General features: G+C 31.9%; 2 protein-coding genes across 4 annotated transcripts; one reads left to right on the top strand and one right to left on the bottom strand.

Annotated features, from left to right (window-relative positions):
* Positions 1-1839: 1839 nt before the first annotated feature.
* Positions 1840-5490, bottom strand: LOC133688987 (CASP-like protein 5B2). 3 transcript variants are annotated; one of them, XM_062108675.1, is made up of 5 exons: positions 5019-5490; positions 4087-4219; positions 3781-3864; positions 2640-2884; positions 1840-2280 (listed from the first exon to the last, which is right to left on the bottom strand). In XM_062108675.1, exons 1-4 carry the CDS (start codon positions 5147-5149, stop codon positions 2684-2686), a joined length of 549 nt encoding a protein of 182 aa, XP_061964659.1. In that variant the 5' UTR covers positions 5150-5490; the 3' UTR covers positions 1840-2280; positions 2640-2683. The 3 variants fall into 3 exon arrangements, with proteins under 3 accessions (XP_061964659.1, XP_061964658.1, XP_061964660.1); XM_062108674.1 differs by lacking the exon at positions 1840-2280 and having other exon boundaries at positions 2414-2884; positions 5019-5489; XM_062108676.1 differs by lacking the exons at positions 1840-2280; positions 3781-3864 and having other exon boundaries at positions 2414-2884; positions 5019-5483.
* A 6470-nt stretch (positions 5491-11960) lies between these two features.
* On the top strand, positions 11961-14806 carry LOC133687894 (NADPH-dependent aldo-keto reductase, chloroplastic-like). Its single transcript, XM_062107232.1, has 7 exons — positions 11961-12227; positions 12300-12350; positions 12862-12938; positions 13079-13166; positions 13598-13873; positions 13995-14243; positions 14494-14806. The coding sequence occupies exons 1-7, from the start codon at positions 12108-12110 to the stop codon at positions 14578-14580; spliced, it is 948 nt and encodes a 315-aa protein (XP_061963216.1). The 5' UTR covers positions 11961-12107; the 3' UTR covers positions 14581-14806.
* The last annotated feature ends 198 nt before the right edge of the window (positions 14807-15004 follow it).

Genomic DNA, 15004 nt, shown 5'->3' with positions numbered 1-15004 from the left:
TTGGAGTTTCCCATTTTTTCCATCAATTTCACCGGCACGGTGACCTCAAACTATGACCCCAGCCAAATCCTGATGACCTCGACCTCAAGCAATATCTTGCTGTCATTTAAATTGTAATGCTTGTCTGTACGGTTTTTTCATGTAGTGTTTGGATACTGTATTACTGGATTATAATAAAAATAAAAAGAATGGAGATATAGTGGAGATGGAAATTTTTTTTGTTTGTAAAAACAAAATAAATCGAGTTTTGGGATAATTTTATAATGATTTTTTGTATTTTTAAAATAGGAGAGGCAGAGAGGACATGTCTCTAGAGAGAATATTTTTTATTTTTTATTTCTAATATATTCTTGTAAAAAACTCTAAATTCTAAAAATTATTAAACTAAAATATGTAAAGATAAAAATAATTATTATTATAGTTTTAAAATCCAACTTGGAAGTCAATCTAAAATAAAGCTTGGGTCACGAGTCGGGAGTGTCATGCAAGTTGACCAGAGTCAATATAAAAATAAATGTTGTTATTATAATAGTTTTAAAATCCAACTTGAAAGTCGACCTATGACAAGATTTGAGTTATAAGTCGGGTTTATTATTGACACGAGTCAATATAAGGATAAAAGTGATTGTTATAGTTTTAAAACTCGACTTGCAAGTCAACTTGGCAAGATTTGAGTTATGAGTCGGGTTAATCGTTGAAACGAGTCAATATAAAGATAAAAGTGGTTGTTATTATTATAGTTTAAAAATCTACTCGAAAGTTGAACCAAGGCAAGGCCTAGGTCATGGGTTGGGAGGGTCAACTCGGGTTGATATGAGTCAACGTATGAATAAAAATGATTATTATTATAGTATTAAAACCCGACTTAATAGTCGATCCAGGACAAGACCTGAGTCATGAGTCGAGAGGTTCAACCCTAGTTTACCTAAAAAAAAATAGAAATCAAGGCAACATTGTTTTGACCAAAAACAATTTTAAAATAGTCAATAAGTTATTTTATCTGTGTTGTATTTTCTGTTGAACAGGTTATAGGTTGATCTAGGTTTTCAACTAGGTTAAATCGAGCTAATTCTTTCTCTAGTTTTTTATTAAACTCAAACTAGTCTAGGTTTTGGATCAGCCAAGTCGGCTAGTCTCGGTTTTATAACTATGGTTATTATAAAATTATTAATTTTAAAATTAAGTTAATAGAATATTATATTTAATTATTTTTTAAAATACATAAGTTTGATAAAAACACATTAAGAAAATAATTTTTTTCATATTTTATTATATATTTTCACTAACCAAATATGATACAAAGAATTCATGTCGATCCAAACCGTTTGATTGGTGGACGAACTGGATGCCAAAATCATTGTTGTGAATCCCTTTTGTATGATTGGATGAACTAGGTCCACATTTCTTCTCATCAGGAAATGATCCGGTGTCCATTGTTTTTTTTTTTTTTTTAAGCCGTTTAGGACTATTAATTTATTGATGAATATGAGAATATCCATGCCACATTACCAATGAGGGTATCAAGGAAACTGATTACATTTATGCTCAGCGACAGCCATGATCAAAACTTCTGTTTGTTTTGATCTGGTTTGAGAGAGATACGTATACCTATTAGATGCACGTCCCCATCAGGGCTGAGAAAGATAAACCTATACAAATTATTTCCAGCAACTTGGAGAGGCTAGTGATAGATTAGAAAGAGGGAAACAGGGCTGACTCAACTCTGACGGGCCTCTCATAGACGCCGACTGTATTTTAATGGGTTGAAATGCATATCCATGAATCTCCATGAATTTGATCGCCCTTTGCCTTTTCTTTTTGTTTTTTGAGCGAAGAAAATCATTCATCAAAGGAACTTAAAAGGGCAAATCTCAATACAAAGTCCATTACAAGAGGCCTTGGCCATGATCTAAAGCAAATATACTACTGAAACAAAGATTACAAACAGGACACTAATCAATAAGAGAAACGAAGCATTGCTTTGTCCCTCATGAACAGTCCTTAATTTATAGAATCTGCCCTCGACAGCCTATTGTCCATCAGTTACCTATAACAGACAGTCAGTGCTTTGTGGCAGGCAGGGGTCTTTCTTCATCTACGGTTCATCCGTACTTCACAGCACTGTTTTCTATCTTAATGAGATTTTTTTTTCCCAACAATTTCATTTCGCTCTTGTATGCCAGTAACAATGACAATTGGCCTAACTCAAAGAAAAAAGAGCATTCTTTCCGACTATGTGTGATCCTTCTTTCATGATAACTCTTTTGCATTTACGTTTATCTGACCAAATATGAAACTTCCATAAATAAAAGGAAATGAACATCAGACCAGGCTGATTTTTGCTACTAATTACCGGTTTATGTGTTGGCACGAAAGTAAGAAGACATGAAATCTGAGAGGACAGAGAACGGCATTTCCAAACTCTAAATGTTATAGTTCGCTCAAACTTTGGGTCAAGTTTTGGAAGCAAGTGAGGGCATGGAGAGCTTAAATGAATACATGATCATTAACCAAAACATTCATTTGCCTAAGGAAAACTCATAACAAATAGCAAACAAACAGGGGAATCCTGAAAATTGTCCAAAATTAAGGCATGTTAGAGTGGGATAAAAATTTACATGTGAAGCAGAAGATATTACCATTTGTGTACTCTGCAACTCTTGGAAACAAACACACGTATCAACTACACCGAGGCTAGGATCCAGAACATCACATGAGATGATATACTGACTTGAAGCCAGGTGATGAACGCCAAGAGTATGGAAATCTCGTACCTGCTACATGGAAGATCTGGATGGATCTTGCAAAAGTTCATGTCCCTAGCATAAAGAACAACAACACCTGCTGATGAGCATGCAGCTGCAAGTGATAGCATAGCTGTTACCTGCAAGTTCAAGCTATTATTTGTCATTCCAACTATTACCCAAGTTCACATCATAAATGAGGTAAGCTGCCAACATAAGTTCCAGTTATGTCATTCAGTATCCAAACTCGCTTTCTAGATGTACACTGGCGGCATTATTTTCAACGCAAAGTCCTCAAGTTAACAGTGGGGGGGGGGGGGGGGGGCAAGGCTCAAAGCTGGTGAAAAAATAAGACCTGCCTAGCTAGTTTTCAAAACCGGTCAAAACAACATTTGCACCATTCTCTCTAAGGAAAGACCAGATAGGAACCTAGAACAATTCCAAAGCAAGAGGGAAGTCTCAGGACAACATCTTGCCATTAACAAATATTCAAAGACGCATTAGCAATCAAGAAATCACTTTTTATGTCCACGCCTGAATTTGTAGAATCACCTTTTTGCTAAGAAGGATGATCCCAGTCACACACAATTCAGCTTCAAGAATATTCTATTAACATCTAGACCCTCATAATGCCTCCTTGGCTCCAAGAATTTTCCACATTCAATTTTATTTGCTTAAATTTACTTATGGAGATCTTCAAAAGCATTTCTCACAAGATCATTAAATGTCCAAGCTGCCCAAGACATTAAACACCATACAAAAGTTGAAAGCACATTGTACTAGTATTCAATGTGGTCATTCCTAAAGTCATGTGCAAGGGTGGAAATAACAGGGGGGAATGTTGCTTCAATTTCTTTTTGATATGGCTACTAGATGTTTGAATAGAGATTTATGATCAAGGACTTCTTGCTTTACCATTCAAAAACATTTAAGCTGAAAGGCATACATAAGTCCTTTACTACATCCTTTCATAGTCTTTCGTGATGAGTACAGCCTTGTTAAAATTAGAAACCAGTTCATGAGGGAACCACCTTACCATGCTCCTAAACAAAATAAATAGCAATAGCTTAGCTATGTCTGTGCTTGGACAGCAAATCTTCAAGCCCCTCTTTAACTTAGCCTGTCTTAATTAAAACCATTTACTCATGAAAGGAATAAATAGAAAATCAAGTGGAACAAAATAATAGCTGATGCATGAAATTGCTAAGGTCCAATCGGTGCATTAACATTACTGGCAATATATATTCATGCACAAGCTTTGGCTTAAATCAACTAGACAATTTCCCAGTAAAAGAGAGAATTAATCAGGACTGAGCAGTAGTCTAAAGGACAAGAGCAGTACCCAATCACCTACAACGAACAGGCTCACTAAGACAGGATTTTGGAGGTCTTTCTTTCTCCTCAAAGCATAAATGTCAAGACATGCAAGTCCAAAGCTCCACAAAAGTTGAAGCCCCATTGATGCAATCAAATAGCTGAGCCAGAGAACACATAACCATCAAAAGAGATGAATGACAAATGCTTGAGAGATGAATTCAATAGTGAATAAAAATAAAAGTGCATGTGAACATATCATAGATACATATACATGAGCAGCGGGCTAGCAGTCAACATGCTCTTACTTCAATTAGCCCCACTAACCTAAATCTACAGGAAGGAAAAAGGAAAAAGGAAAAAGGAAAAGGAAATTGGACATTGACTTACAAATAAAGAAGCAAAAATAACGATCAAACAACAGAAGCTCATTTTCAACATTGCAAGAGACATTACACACAAACAGTTATCCAGTATCAGTATTTAAAGCTTATTCATGCCAATTGGTCGACACATCATCTACAATTATTAACTCAAAATCTCAATGACAGATTGACAGTAGCTGCTTCGAAGAGGTATTCATGCATCTACAGAGAAAAACAAACTAAAAATGTTCCAAGTTCCACATAAAGCTTTCAAGACGCAAGCTTCCCAATCTGCACTAAGAGTCTAAATCCAATGTAAATTACTAAAACTCAACAAATTACAAATACAATAATGTGCAAAAATGGGGCATTCTAATTCCTTACACCATGTAAATTACTAAAACTCAACAAATTACAAATACAATAATGTTCGAAAAGGGCAAAAAAGGGGCATTCTAATTCCTTACATACATAATGAAACATCATAAAAATAAGCAATCTAATCACTGTCGAATAAATAACAAATAAAAAGAAAAGAAGAAGAAGAAGCATAGAGAAATAAAACATAAAAAGGAAAGGTTGAAAAAATAGGTACCAGAAAGAAGTGTAGGAAGAGAAGCCAATGGCAGAGGTCATGATTGAAATTGAAGCTGCAGCAAAAACGCATTGTCCTATTCTCAGTAATAACCCACTCACTGTCCCCGGCCCTCCTATTATCTCCTTCATTTTCCACTCACTCTATCTCTCTCAATAACCAAAGGGCCCTTCTCTTATTCAGAGAACCCTTCAAGCAAAACCCTAGGTTTCAATGTCACTCTCATCAAATCAGTCACAGATTCTCTACTAGACTATCAATCTGGTTGAAGAGACTGGTTTATGGTTTTCAATCACAATCAGAATCTCATGTTCAGGTGGACTGGTTTAACTCTAATCACGGATAGTTGAGGAATGGGCTCATCACTCGAAGCTGTTTAAAAAGGACACAGTTCTGCAATGGATGCCGTGTCCCTTTCTCAGTTCGTGTGCTTTCTTTCTTTCTTTTTAGTTTTCATTCGAATAGAGTTTGCTAAATTTAATTTTTTTATTCAAAATTAATTCTTTTTATATTTTTTTATTGTTATAATATAGATTCAAAATAAATATAAATTTTAAAAAATTATTATTTTAATTTATTTTTAAATAAAAATATTTTAAAAAATAATCACTATCATCATCTCACCCAACCCGTAGCTGTATAGATTAAAAAAAAAAAAGAGTAGTTTTTAAACAAACATCTGTCGTAATTTCAGTTTCCATCGACATGATGTCTTAAGATTCCATTAAAATCTACTGCGTATAGATGAACAAGCCCAAGAGATAAGGATGTGACGTTGCGTCGTGGACTTTTTATGACGTCATGCGATACACCCCCACTTCTTGGAAACGTTCTTCACGCTATTCATAATGACACGGGTTAGGGCTTCATCCCCTGGGTGTTACACTTGCAGTGTAATGTGCGCCTTCGATTTTACTTATTAAGGTCCTCACAAATTCATTTAAAAAAAATAAAATAGTGATGATTAAATTTGATATAAACTGAAATCGAGATTAGAATTATCAAACACAGAGAAAAAGGATCGCCTTTTTCTTTACTAAATAGGGAAACAGAGTGAGAAAAATCACCTATTAATTTCAATTTTAAAAATTGAATCATGAATGAGAAAATGAGAAAAAAAGGATGAATTCAAACAAAAATATAAGAAATAAGATAAATGGTAACAGAAGATGGAGAAGGAGAGATTCATATTTTCTAATCAATTATGAGTTAGAATTCAAAGAAAATATGTAAAGAGTTATATCCGTGAAAATAGTATAATTTTAAAATTTAACTAGTATATTAATTAAGAAAATGATCTTTTACAATTAAATATTTTTTTATATTTAACTATTCAGATGCAAATAAATAAATTTTTTTCTAGTCAGAAATGCTTACTTCTTAATGCTTTTTGTATTGGTTGAAGTTAAATTAAAGTATGTTTAATTATCAATTATTTAATATTATTACTTAGTTAAGACTTGTTCATAAAAAAATAATCAAACAAATTGAAAAATCTAAATTCATCTACATAAAAATAAAAAGAACAAAGAAAAAGCTAAGTTAGAACTAAAATGTTGTAATGGTAGTACAAAAGCATTAGAAACAAGAACTATATTTTTAATACACGAAAATTCATTGATATTTAGGTACAACACTTAAGAAACCTAACATTCACAAACCTAGAATCCTATTATATCCAGGAAAATTTGATTAAAAACCCTCATTGCAATACCTCACAGAAACTTTTGAACTTACCAGGAGTGGCTCGTGTACCTCCAACTGTTAACCAAGTGGAATGTCACCCTGTATGGCAGCAGCCAAAGCTTCATGAATGTTACGTCAATCCAAGTTTTGTGAGTAAGAAATAGAAGTAGATCTTCTCTTAGTTGAATGCAGATAATAACAATTATGATGCAGATACACCTCTGGGTTCCCCAGGTCTGGGAACCATCAAGACTCAGGCTCTCAAGAATTCAATTCTTAATATGATTGCGGAGAAATTAGGAAAATCTCCAGCACAAGTAGCTTTTAGGTGGGGACTCCAAATGGGCGGGCCACAGTGTGTTGCCTAGGAGCACAAATGAGGCAAGGATTAAGGAAAACTTTGACATTTTTGGATTGGTCTCTTCCTGAAGATTTGTTAGCCAAGTCTTCTGAAATTGAACAGGCAAGTGACTGGTTATTTCTTCCTCAATGTCTTATGCCTATGAACTTTTCTGGGCACCTGTTTCATTTACTATATTTTTGAATCATGGAGTGGCTGTGGATATCATGGGGAGGTTCCAAGCAATTAATTCGTGATTTTATCATCCAGGAGAGGCTAGTTAAAGGTCTTAAAACATATAGCTGTGGAGTAGCTTTTTTCAGCCCGAATTTTTTTTGCATTTTAATTTTTTTTTTTAATTTTTTCCTTGCTTCAAATTATTTATATATATATTTTAAATTATTTTAATGTACTGATATTAAAAAATAAATTTTTAAAAATAAAAAAAATATTATTAAATAAAAATATTTTAAAAAATTTCAAATAAACTCAAAATTTAATATAAAAAATACTTTTGTTATTGAGTTGAAGGAAAAGCTATTCTATTCGGCATCTAGGTACGCTTGAAATGATTTTCAAAATATAATTCTTAGTTATGAATTATAATCTAAAAAATATTTTTCATAAATGATATATGATCAAAATAAGTTGGAATAATTTTAACTTAAATGAACAATTTCTTTTTGAAGAAAAAATGTGGTATAGATTATTTAATTTCAAGTTTTGATTAAATAAAAACTTTAACTCAATTTTATAACAAATTTTTTATTTAAGTCAATGATTATTTTTACACTATAAAAAAAATTGTAAATTATTTTTCATTATTTTTTCTCTTTATCGAGGTTATTTTTCTATTAAATTAATATTATTTATAAATTAACAAAAAAATATTTTGTATTAACAAAAACAATTTAATGTTTGAAGAATAAATTTTTTTTCTTTTTTATGGAATATACTTTCCACAAAACAATCAGACCCTTCCATACTTCTAGTTCAATTATTATTATTATATATATATATATATACTAAGAGGAAATAATGTTTTATGTAAAAATAGTATAATTATAAATTTTTCCAAATGTTTTTACTGTAGAGATACTGTAATGATGGTAAAATTGTAATTTTCAATTAAAAAAAATATTTTTATTATACATTTTCTTTTATATATACTCGCATTTTTATCATTTTACACTCAACTTATTTATCACAATATTTTTTTTCTTATCTTCATTTTTTTAGTTTTTCCTTTACACTTTTTTTTTGAAAAAAATATTATTTTCTGTTTTTTACACTTTGAGTATTTATCACTCTGCATTTGGCCTGTTTATACCGTTCTTTTTGTTCTTGTCTTTATTCTTTTGTAATTTGTTTTTTAATTTTTTTCTTTACACTTTTTTAAAATAAATTATTATATAAAGACTGAGAAAATAATGTTTCACTATAGTAGTTGTAACATCACTCCATTCTTCTGCTATGTTAAAAACTAACTTGAGATTTCACATGTTTTTATTAACGTATATGATTTTTATTATGTTCTATTATATATAAGCATTAATTTTTTTATTCATAGTTATATTTTTTACTCAATGTTAGAAAATATACTAATAGCACCTACACATTAATTCTTTTGCGTTAGAAAAAAACAATTTTTCAACCGCAGTGATACGAGTTGAATAGACGCGTTAACACCTTGTTTATTGCATTTATTGGCACAGATGATCTCAGTGTATTTAATTAAATGCATGCATAGGTTTTTTAATTTATAATTATAATATTTAAAAAAATGAAAAGCTTGCATATTTATATTTTTACTAAAAACAATTATCTGACCCGCGATAAAGCGAGGGTTAAATAACTAGTTAATATATACCGAAAGGGTTTGGTTTTTTATTTTAGCAATAACCAGTGAAAATCCAAGCTTTTTTTTTTACTTTGGTCCTAAATTTTTTCAAGACTTTTTTTTTTAATTTCATCCTTCAATATTGAGTTTATTAGATATAAAACTTCATAATTTATTTCGATTTGTTTTCAATGAAATTATTCTAGTCTCATAATCTGAGTCGTCAATTTTATGGGTTAGCCGTGTTAACTCATGTTATTGTTTTCAATTTTTTTTTAATTTTATCCTTTAATATTGGGTTGATTGGGAATCGAACTCTAAAATGTTTTTTGAATCACTTTCTATGAAGTTATCTCAGGTTTTTGACCCGGGTTTGGTAGATTAATCCAAGTTGACTCAAATTATTTTTTGTCTTTTTTTTATTTAGTTTCTCAATTTAATACTTCAAAATTGGATTGATTGGGATTGATTTTTTTTTATTTGCTTTTTATGTAGTTATCACAGTTTTATAACTCGGGTCGTGGGTTAGGCTAGTTGACTCAAGTTTTTTTTGTCATTTTCTTAGTTTATATATATATATATATATATATATATATATATATATATATTTCATTCTTCAATATTAAGTTAATTGAAAATTATGCTTCATAATGTTTTTTGATTTGCATTCTATGAGGTTATCTCGGTCTTATAACCTGGGTCACAAGTTTGGTCGATTGACTCGGATAGTTTTTTTATGTCATTGTTTTTTTTTAATTTCACCCTTCAACATTGGGTTAATTGAGAATTAAGTCTCATATTTTTATTGTATTTCATTTCTATAAGGTTATTTTGATTTTATGACCCATGTATGGTGACTCAGCTTATTTTTTTAATTATGTTTTATTTTCAATTTCATCCTTAAACATTGGATTGATTGAGAAATTAATTTAGTAGTTTTTTATTTGTTTTCTATAGGGTCATCATGGCTTGTAGCGGATTTAGTAGATTAACTCGAGTTGATTGAAGTTGATCTAATATGTTGTTGATTTAATATTTTAAAAAGGATGTCATCCTGATTTTTTTAAATCAAATTGCATTTTTATCGATTGTTGGGTTGTTTTTGAATCTATCAAGTCAATCAGGTCATATAAAATAAATTCTCATATAGTTTATTTTTTTTTTCTAAAAAACACATTAATATTATTAGATTTTTTTACATTAAAAATTTAATCTAACCTACAACGTAGCGTGGACAATAATGATAACTATACACACTTGCAATCATAAACTATAAGTACCTATCTTATTAGAGTATCTTCAATCTAGTCAAGTCATTGGACCATTCCTGATGCTAGTTCGGAGATCTAAATGTCATTGTTTTGATTTTGTTTTTATTAGGTTATTCTGCTCTTAAGATCCATTTTTGGCAAGTTAAACTGAGTTGAATCAACTTATATTTTTAGTTAATTTCTGTTTTCAATTTCATCATTCAATATATATGATTGATTGAGAGTTGAGTTTAATAATTTTTTTATTTATTTTTTTATAGAGTTAACATTAATAACTTAAATAGTGGATTTGATAGGTAAACTTAAGTTGATTCAAGTCGAGCTAATATGTTTTTATTTTAATATTTTAAAAGTGATGTCGAGCTAATATGTTTTTATTTTAATATTTTAAAAGTGATGTCGATCTGATTTTTTTAAATCAAAATGTATTTTTATTGATTGTTTTTTAATTTATCAAGTCAATTTATTTATATCAAATCAATTTTTATATAGTTTAATTTAAAAAATAAAAACATATTAACAAAATTTTTTTACATTAAAAAAAGTTAATTTAACCTACAAGTTAATAAAAACAATGATGTTGACACGTACAATGATGAGTACCTACTTATTTGGACTATCCTTAATTTAGTCAAGTTATTGGACTATTCCTGACGCAATTTGGTCTTTGGATGGGTAAAGGTTATTTATTTATTATTTTTTTAATAATGATAATACTAGAAGGATGAATTTGGTGGGAGTTTAGTAATAATTAATTTTTAAAGTATTTTTTATTTAAAAATATATTAAAAAAATATATTTTTTTAATTTTTAAAAATTATTTTTCACAACAACATATTAAAACAATTTAAAATTTTAAAAAAATAATTTTTTTAAAAAGTAATTTTAAAAATTATGAAATAGATGCAGCGCCATACAACCCCAAAATTTGGCCAGAATCTAAACACAAGAAATTACCCTGAAGTACCCTCTTCGTATTCTAATTTTTTTTCACCACCCGCTAACAAAATACTCAAAATTTCAAACTTCCAAGGATAAAGTATAATTTATCCATTTGTGACAACTTCTATATTTTTTTTCTTCTTTTTAACCATGAAAAGCTCCCATCTCGAAGCATTTGTTCTCTTGCGAAGCTTCAGATTGTATAAATGTTTTCTATGCGCTGTGTCGTGACATTATTGTTCTGGTTAGGGGTTTGGTTCAGAGGCCGGCCGGCCGGCCGGCCCCTTAAAGCATATATTCCCATCAACATAAATGACATATAAATACCATCAGTGAATCTCTTTCACCAAGAAGCAAATGAACAAGAAGCAGAATCTGAGAGGGACCTTCACCGGCCGATTTAATATCCCGTTCCCCAGCCCACACGGAAAGTGAAAAATAAATATCTAACAGTACATCTGCAATGTGAAAATTATAAAGTTAATTGGTGTTAATTTTAAAACAACATCGGTTTAATAATTTAAAAAAATTAAAATAATATTTTTTAAGTAAAATTAAAAAAAATTCTTAGAATCAACTTGCTAAGTAATGTGAATTTTATTATCCAAAATAATTTAAGAGGAACCTAACTTGGGCAGTTGGGCATATTAGACAAGTAATTACCCTTTACATTTCCATTCCCTCCTTTTTTTTTTCCTTTTTTTTTTCTTTAACTAAAACCACTCATTTAAATCAAATCAAGACTTTTAAGTTTCGACGGCTCCGATAAGCATCACAGAGTAGTGGTAGCAGTAAACTACGTAGTAATACACCAGATAAATGATTACACGTGGCTCCTGAATTCTGATTCATCCCGCCGGTTTTCTTTATAAGCAAGAACAACATTTGTCTTCATTCACATTAATGCGCTCCTTGGCCTTCTCTCTTCACTTGTTTTCTTTCCCCTTTTTTTTTTCTTTTAATTTTACCGCTCTGAATCTGCGTATTGCAATTAAAAACACATCGAAAAAATGGCAAATGAGATACGATTCTTCGAATTAAACACGGGAGCTAAGATGCCGTCGGTTGGGCTCGGCACCTGGCAGTCTGATCCAGGTGTCGTCGGTGCTGCCGTGACTGCCGCCGTCAAGGTTTTCCTATTATTAATCTAGCCTTTCAGTCTTTTATAAATATATTTATTTATTTATTTAGTTCCCATGCAGATCGGATACCGCCATATTGATTGTGCTCAAGCTTATAAAAATGAGGAGGAGGTAATTGCTTTTATTTTTATTTTTATTATGGATTTTCTAGTCGCCGTTTGGTGTCATTTGCAGTTTTCTTTTCCTTTTTCCCCCCTGTATAATGGTTCGGTTTCAATCCTTGGAGAACAAAAGTCCAAAGTAAAAAAGTTTTCGATTTTTATTTCTATTTCCAAAATTCTGAAACACTAAAAAAAAAATGAAGAAAGAAAATGGAAAGCCGAAACTGAAACTGCAACTATTTTAGAATGTTATTACAATGAAGATCACGAGCCATCATAACTGTAGGAATCATCGTGATCATCCCTAACAAAACATGATGATCATGATGATTCCTACAGTTATGATGGCCCATGATCTTCATTGTGATGGCTATAAGCCTATAACTATAGATCTATGTCGATTTGTTGCGCACCGTTTTTGTTGATCTTCCTGAATTAAAGTAAATGACTCTACCTTAAGCATGGAGGTATTGAGTTATGCTTGAGCAGTAGCTTCTAATTTTTGGAATTGGTCCTTTTAGGTTGGTTTGGCTCTGAAGAAACTCTTCCAAGACGGCGTGGTGAAGCGCGAGGATTTATTTATTACCTCAAAACTCTGGTTTGTTTCTATCTCTTCCACACCCTACCATGGGAAAATTTCCTGAGAGGTGCTGTCCCTGTGGTTAGGTATTGGTTAATGGTTCAATAATGCTTGGTGCCCATATGCCGAGTTTTAAAAAAATGAGATGATCCATACAGGTGCTCTAATCATGCTCCAGAAGATGTGTCAGAGGCATTCGCAGGAACTTTGAGGGATCTACAACTTGATTACGTTGATTTGTATCTTGTAAGTCTTTAGTTTTTTCAGAGCTTAATTCTTTTGAGAACTCCAGTACTTCGGTAAGGATATGCCATCTACAACTATTTATGTTTCTTATTAACTTAGTTGTTGAGTCGATGCTTCATTATTGCTTGCATGCTGACCTTGAATCAATCCATTTGAATCATTTGATAGAAACCGTACCTGCCATGATCCAAATAATGTGTAAGATACAATTAGAATTTTGAGAATTTAAATACTCCTTTGGGTGCCTTTGAGGAAAGTACGGCAATTACCACTAAATCATTGAAGCTATTGAATTCAGCTTTCTCTGTCTCTGTCCAACCTAGAAAATCAAAGTATCAATACTAAAGATATATACTTTAGCATTCAAGTTTCAATTGACAGGTATGTAATTGATGAAGTCATCGAATTGTAAAGACTGCTCAATTTTGTAGATACACTGGCCTGTTCGGATGAAGAAGGGATCAATTGGCTTCAAGCCTGAGAACTTTGTCCAACCAGATTTTCCTCTGACATGGCAAGCGATGGAAGCAGTCTATGATTCTGGCAAGGCTCGTGCTATTGGTGTGAGTAACTTCTCTACAAAGAAACTGGCGGATTTGCTGGAGGTTGCACGTGTTCCTCCTGCTGTGAATCAGGTGGAATGCCATCCTGCATGGAACCAGGCAAAGCTTCATGCATTTTGTCAATCCAAGGGAGTTCACCTATGTGTGAGTAGCCAGCTGCTTGCCTGCTTCAGCATCTTCTTTCTGAGAGCTTTTTGTTTGTAAGTTGGCAAGAGTTCTTTTCAAGACTATAATGCTCTCATTTGTTTACATGTATTTCCTTCAGGGATATTCACCTCTAGGATCTCCTGGCACCACATGGCTCAAGAGTGATGTACTCAAGAACCCATATCTAAAAATGGTTGCAGAGAAATTGGGCAAAACTCCTGCTCAAGTTGCCCTACGCTGGGGCCTTCAAAAGGGTCATAGCGTGCTTCCTAAGAGTACACATGAAGCATGGATCAAGGAGAACTTTGATGTCTTTACATGGTCTATTCCAGAGGACCTGATTGACCAGTTTTCGAAAATTGAGCAGGCAAGTATCCTAAAGCACCTTGGTGTTGCTACTGTTAATGTGGATTTAGCCTTTTAACAAATGGTAGCATGGCTAAAGATGCGATTGGCTGCAAATCCCAAGATACAGTTCCCATTTGAGTTTCTGTTGCATTTTATTTAGAGAAATTTGCGGGTCGCTATACTAAGTGGGTTTTAAGTTGTCTCTGAAAGTATTGTGGTCATAAGAGAATTTGCTCTTGACTGATGGTTTTTACACCCCATTTCTGCAGGCAAGACTGCTCAGAGGTACTTCATTTGTCCACGAGACCCTCAGCCCATATAAGACCCTCGAGGAGCTCTGGGATGGTGAGATCTGAGCAGTTAGATGGACGACGGTGGAAAATATTGAAGGCAAATGGAAGGAATGGGACGTCACAGGAGAGGCGGTTGTTTATGGATATTTCTAGCTGGCGTTCATGAGCAACGACAGAAGATTTTGCATTTGCTTTGCGTGCTTGAATTTGCAGTTATAAACAAAATTGGTGGTTGTGATCGTGGTTCTTAATCAATTATCATTTACCAGATTTTATCCGTGATTTAAAATGTTTCATGCACATATTTATGTTTGACATGCAACACTATCAAAAAAAAAAAATTATCAAATACAAACAAAAATAAAACTATTGATGAAACAAAATTCATATTTAATGATGAAATCTTTCTTTGCTTGTTAATAGAAATTTTTTATTGAGAATTATAATTGAAAATAAAAAATATAAAAAATAACTTATTATTATTATT

The sequence above is a fragment of the Populus nigra genome, chromosome 3 (assembly GCF_951802175.1).
Source record: "Populus nigra chromosome 3, ddPopNigr1.1, whole genome shotgun sequence".
Taxonomy (NCBI): Eukaryota; Viridiplantae; Streptophyta; class Magnoliopsida; order Malpighiales; family Salicaceae; genus Populus; species Populus nigra.
Note: the sequence above shows the minus strand (reverse complement) of the source record. Positions and strands in the feature narration are given on the sequence as shown.

What these genes read in the sequence shown, in the direction of transcription:
- LOC133688987 (XM_062108675.1), bottom strand. Translation starts at nt 5,149, where the DNA reads ATGAAGGAGATAATAGGAGGGCCGGGGACAGTGAGTGGGTTATTACTG. An exon ending in TGTTCGTTGTAGGTGATTGG is followed by an intron (nt 3,865 to 4,086) that starts GTACTGCTCTTG and finishes TAATTAAGACAG; the next exon opens with GCTAAGTTAAAGAGGGGCTT. An exon ending in TTATTTTGTTTAGGAGCATG is followed by an intron (nt 2,885 to 3,780) that starts GTAAGGTGGTTC and finishes TTGAACTTGCAG; the next exon opens with GTAACAGCTATGCTATCACT.
- LOC133687894 (XM_062107232.1), top strand. Translation starts at nt 12,108, where the DNA reads ATGGCAAATGAGATACGATTCTTCGAATTAAACACGGGAGCTAAGATG. An exon ending in TTTATTACCTCAAAACTCTG is followed by an intron (nt 12,939 to 13,078) that starts GTTTGTTTCTAT and finishes TGATCCATACAG; the next exon opens with GTGCTCTAATCATGCTCCAG. An exon ending in AGTTTTCGAAAATTGAGCAG is followed by an intron (nt 14,244 to 14,493) that starts GCAAGTATCCTA and finishes CCATTTCTGCAG; the next exon opens with GCAAGACTGCTCAGAGGTAC.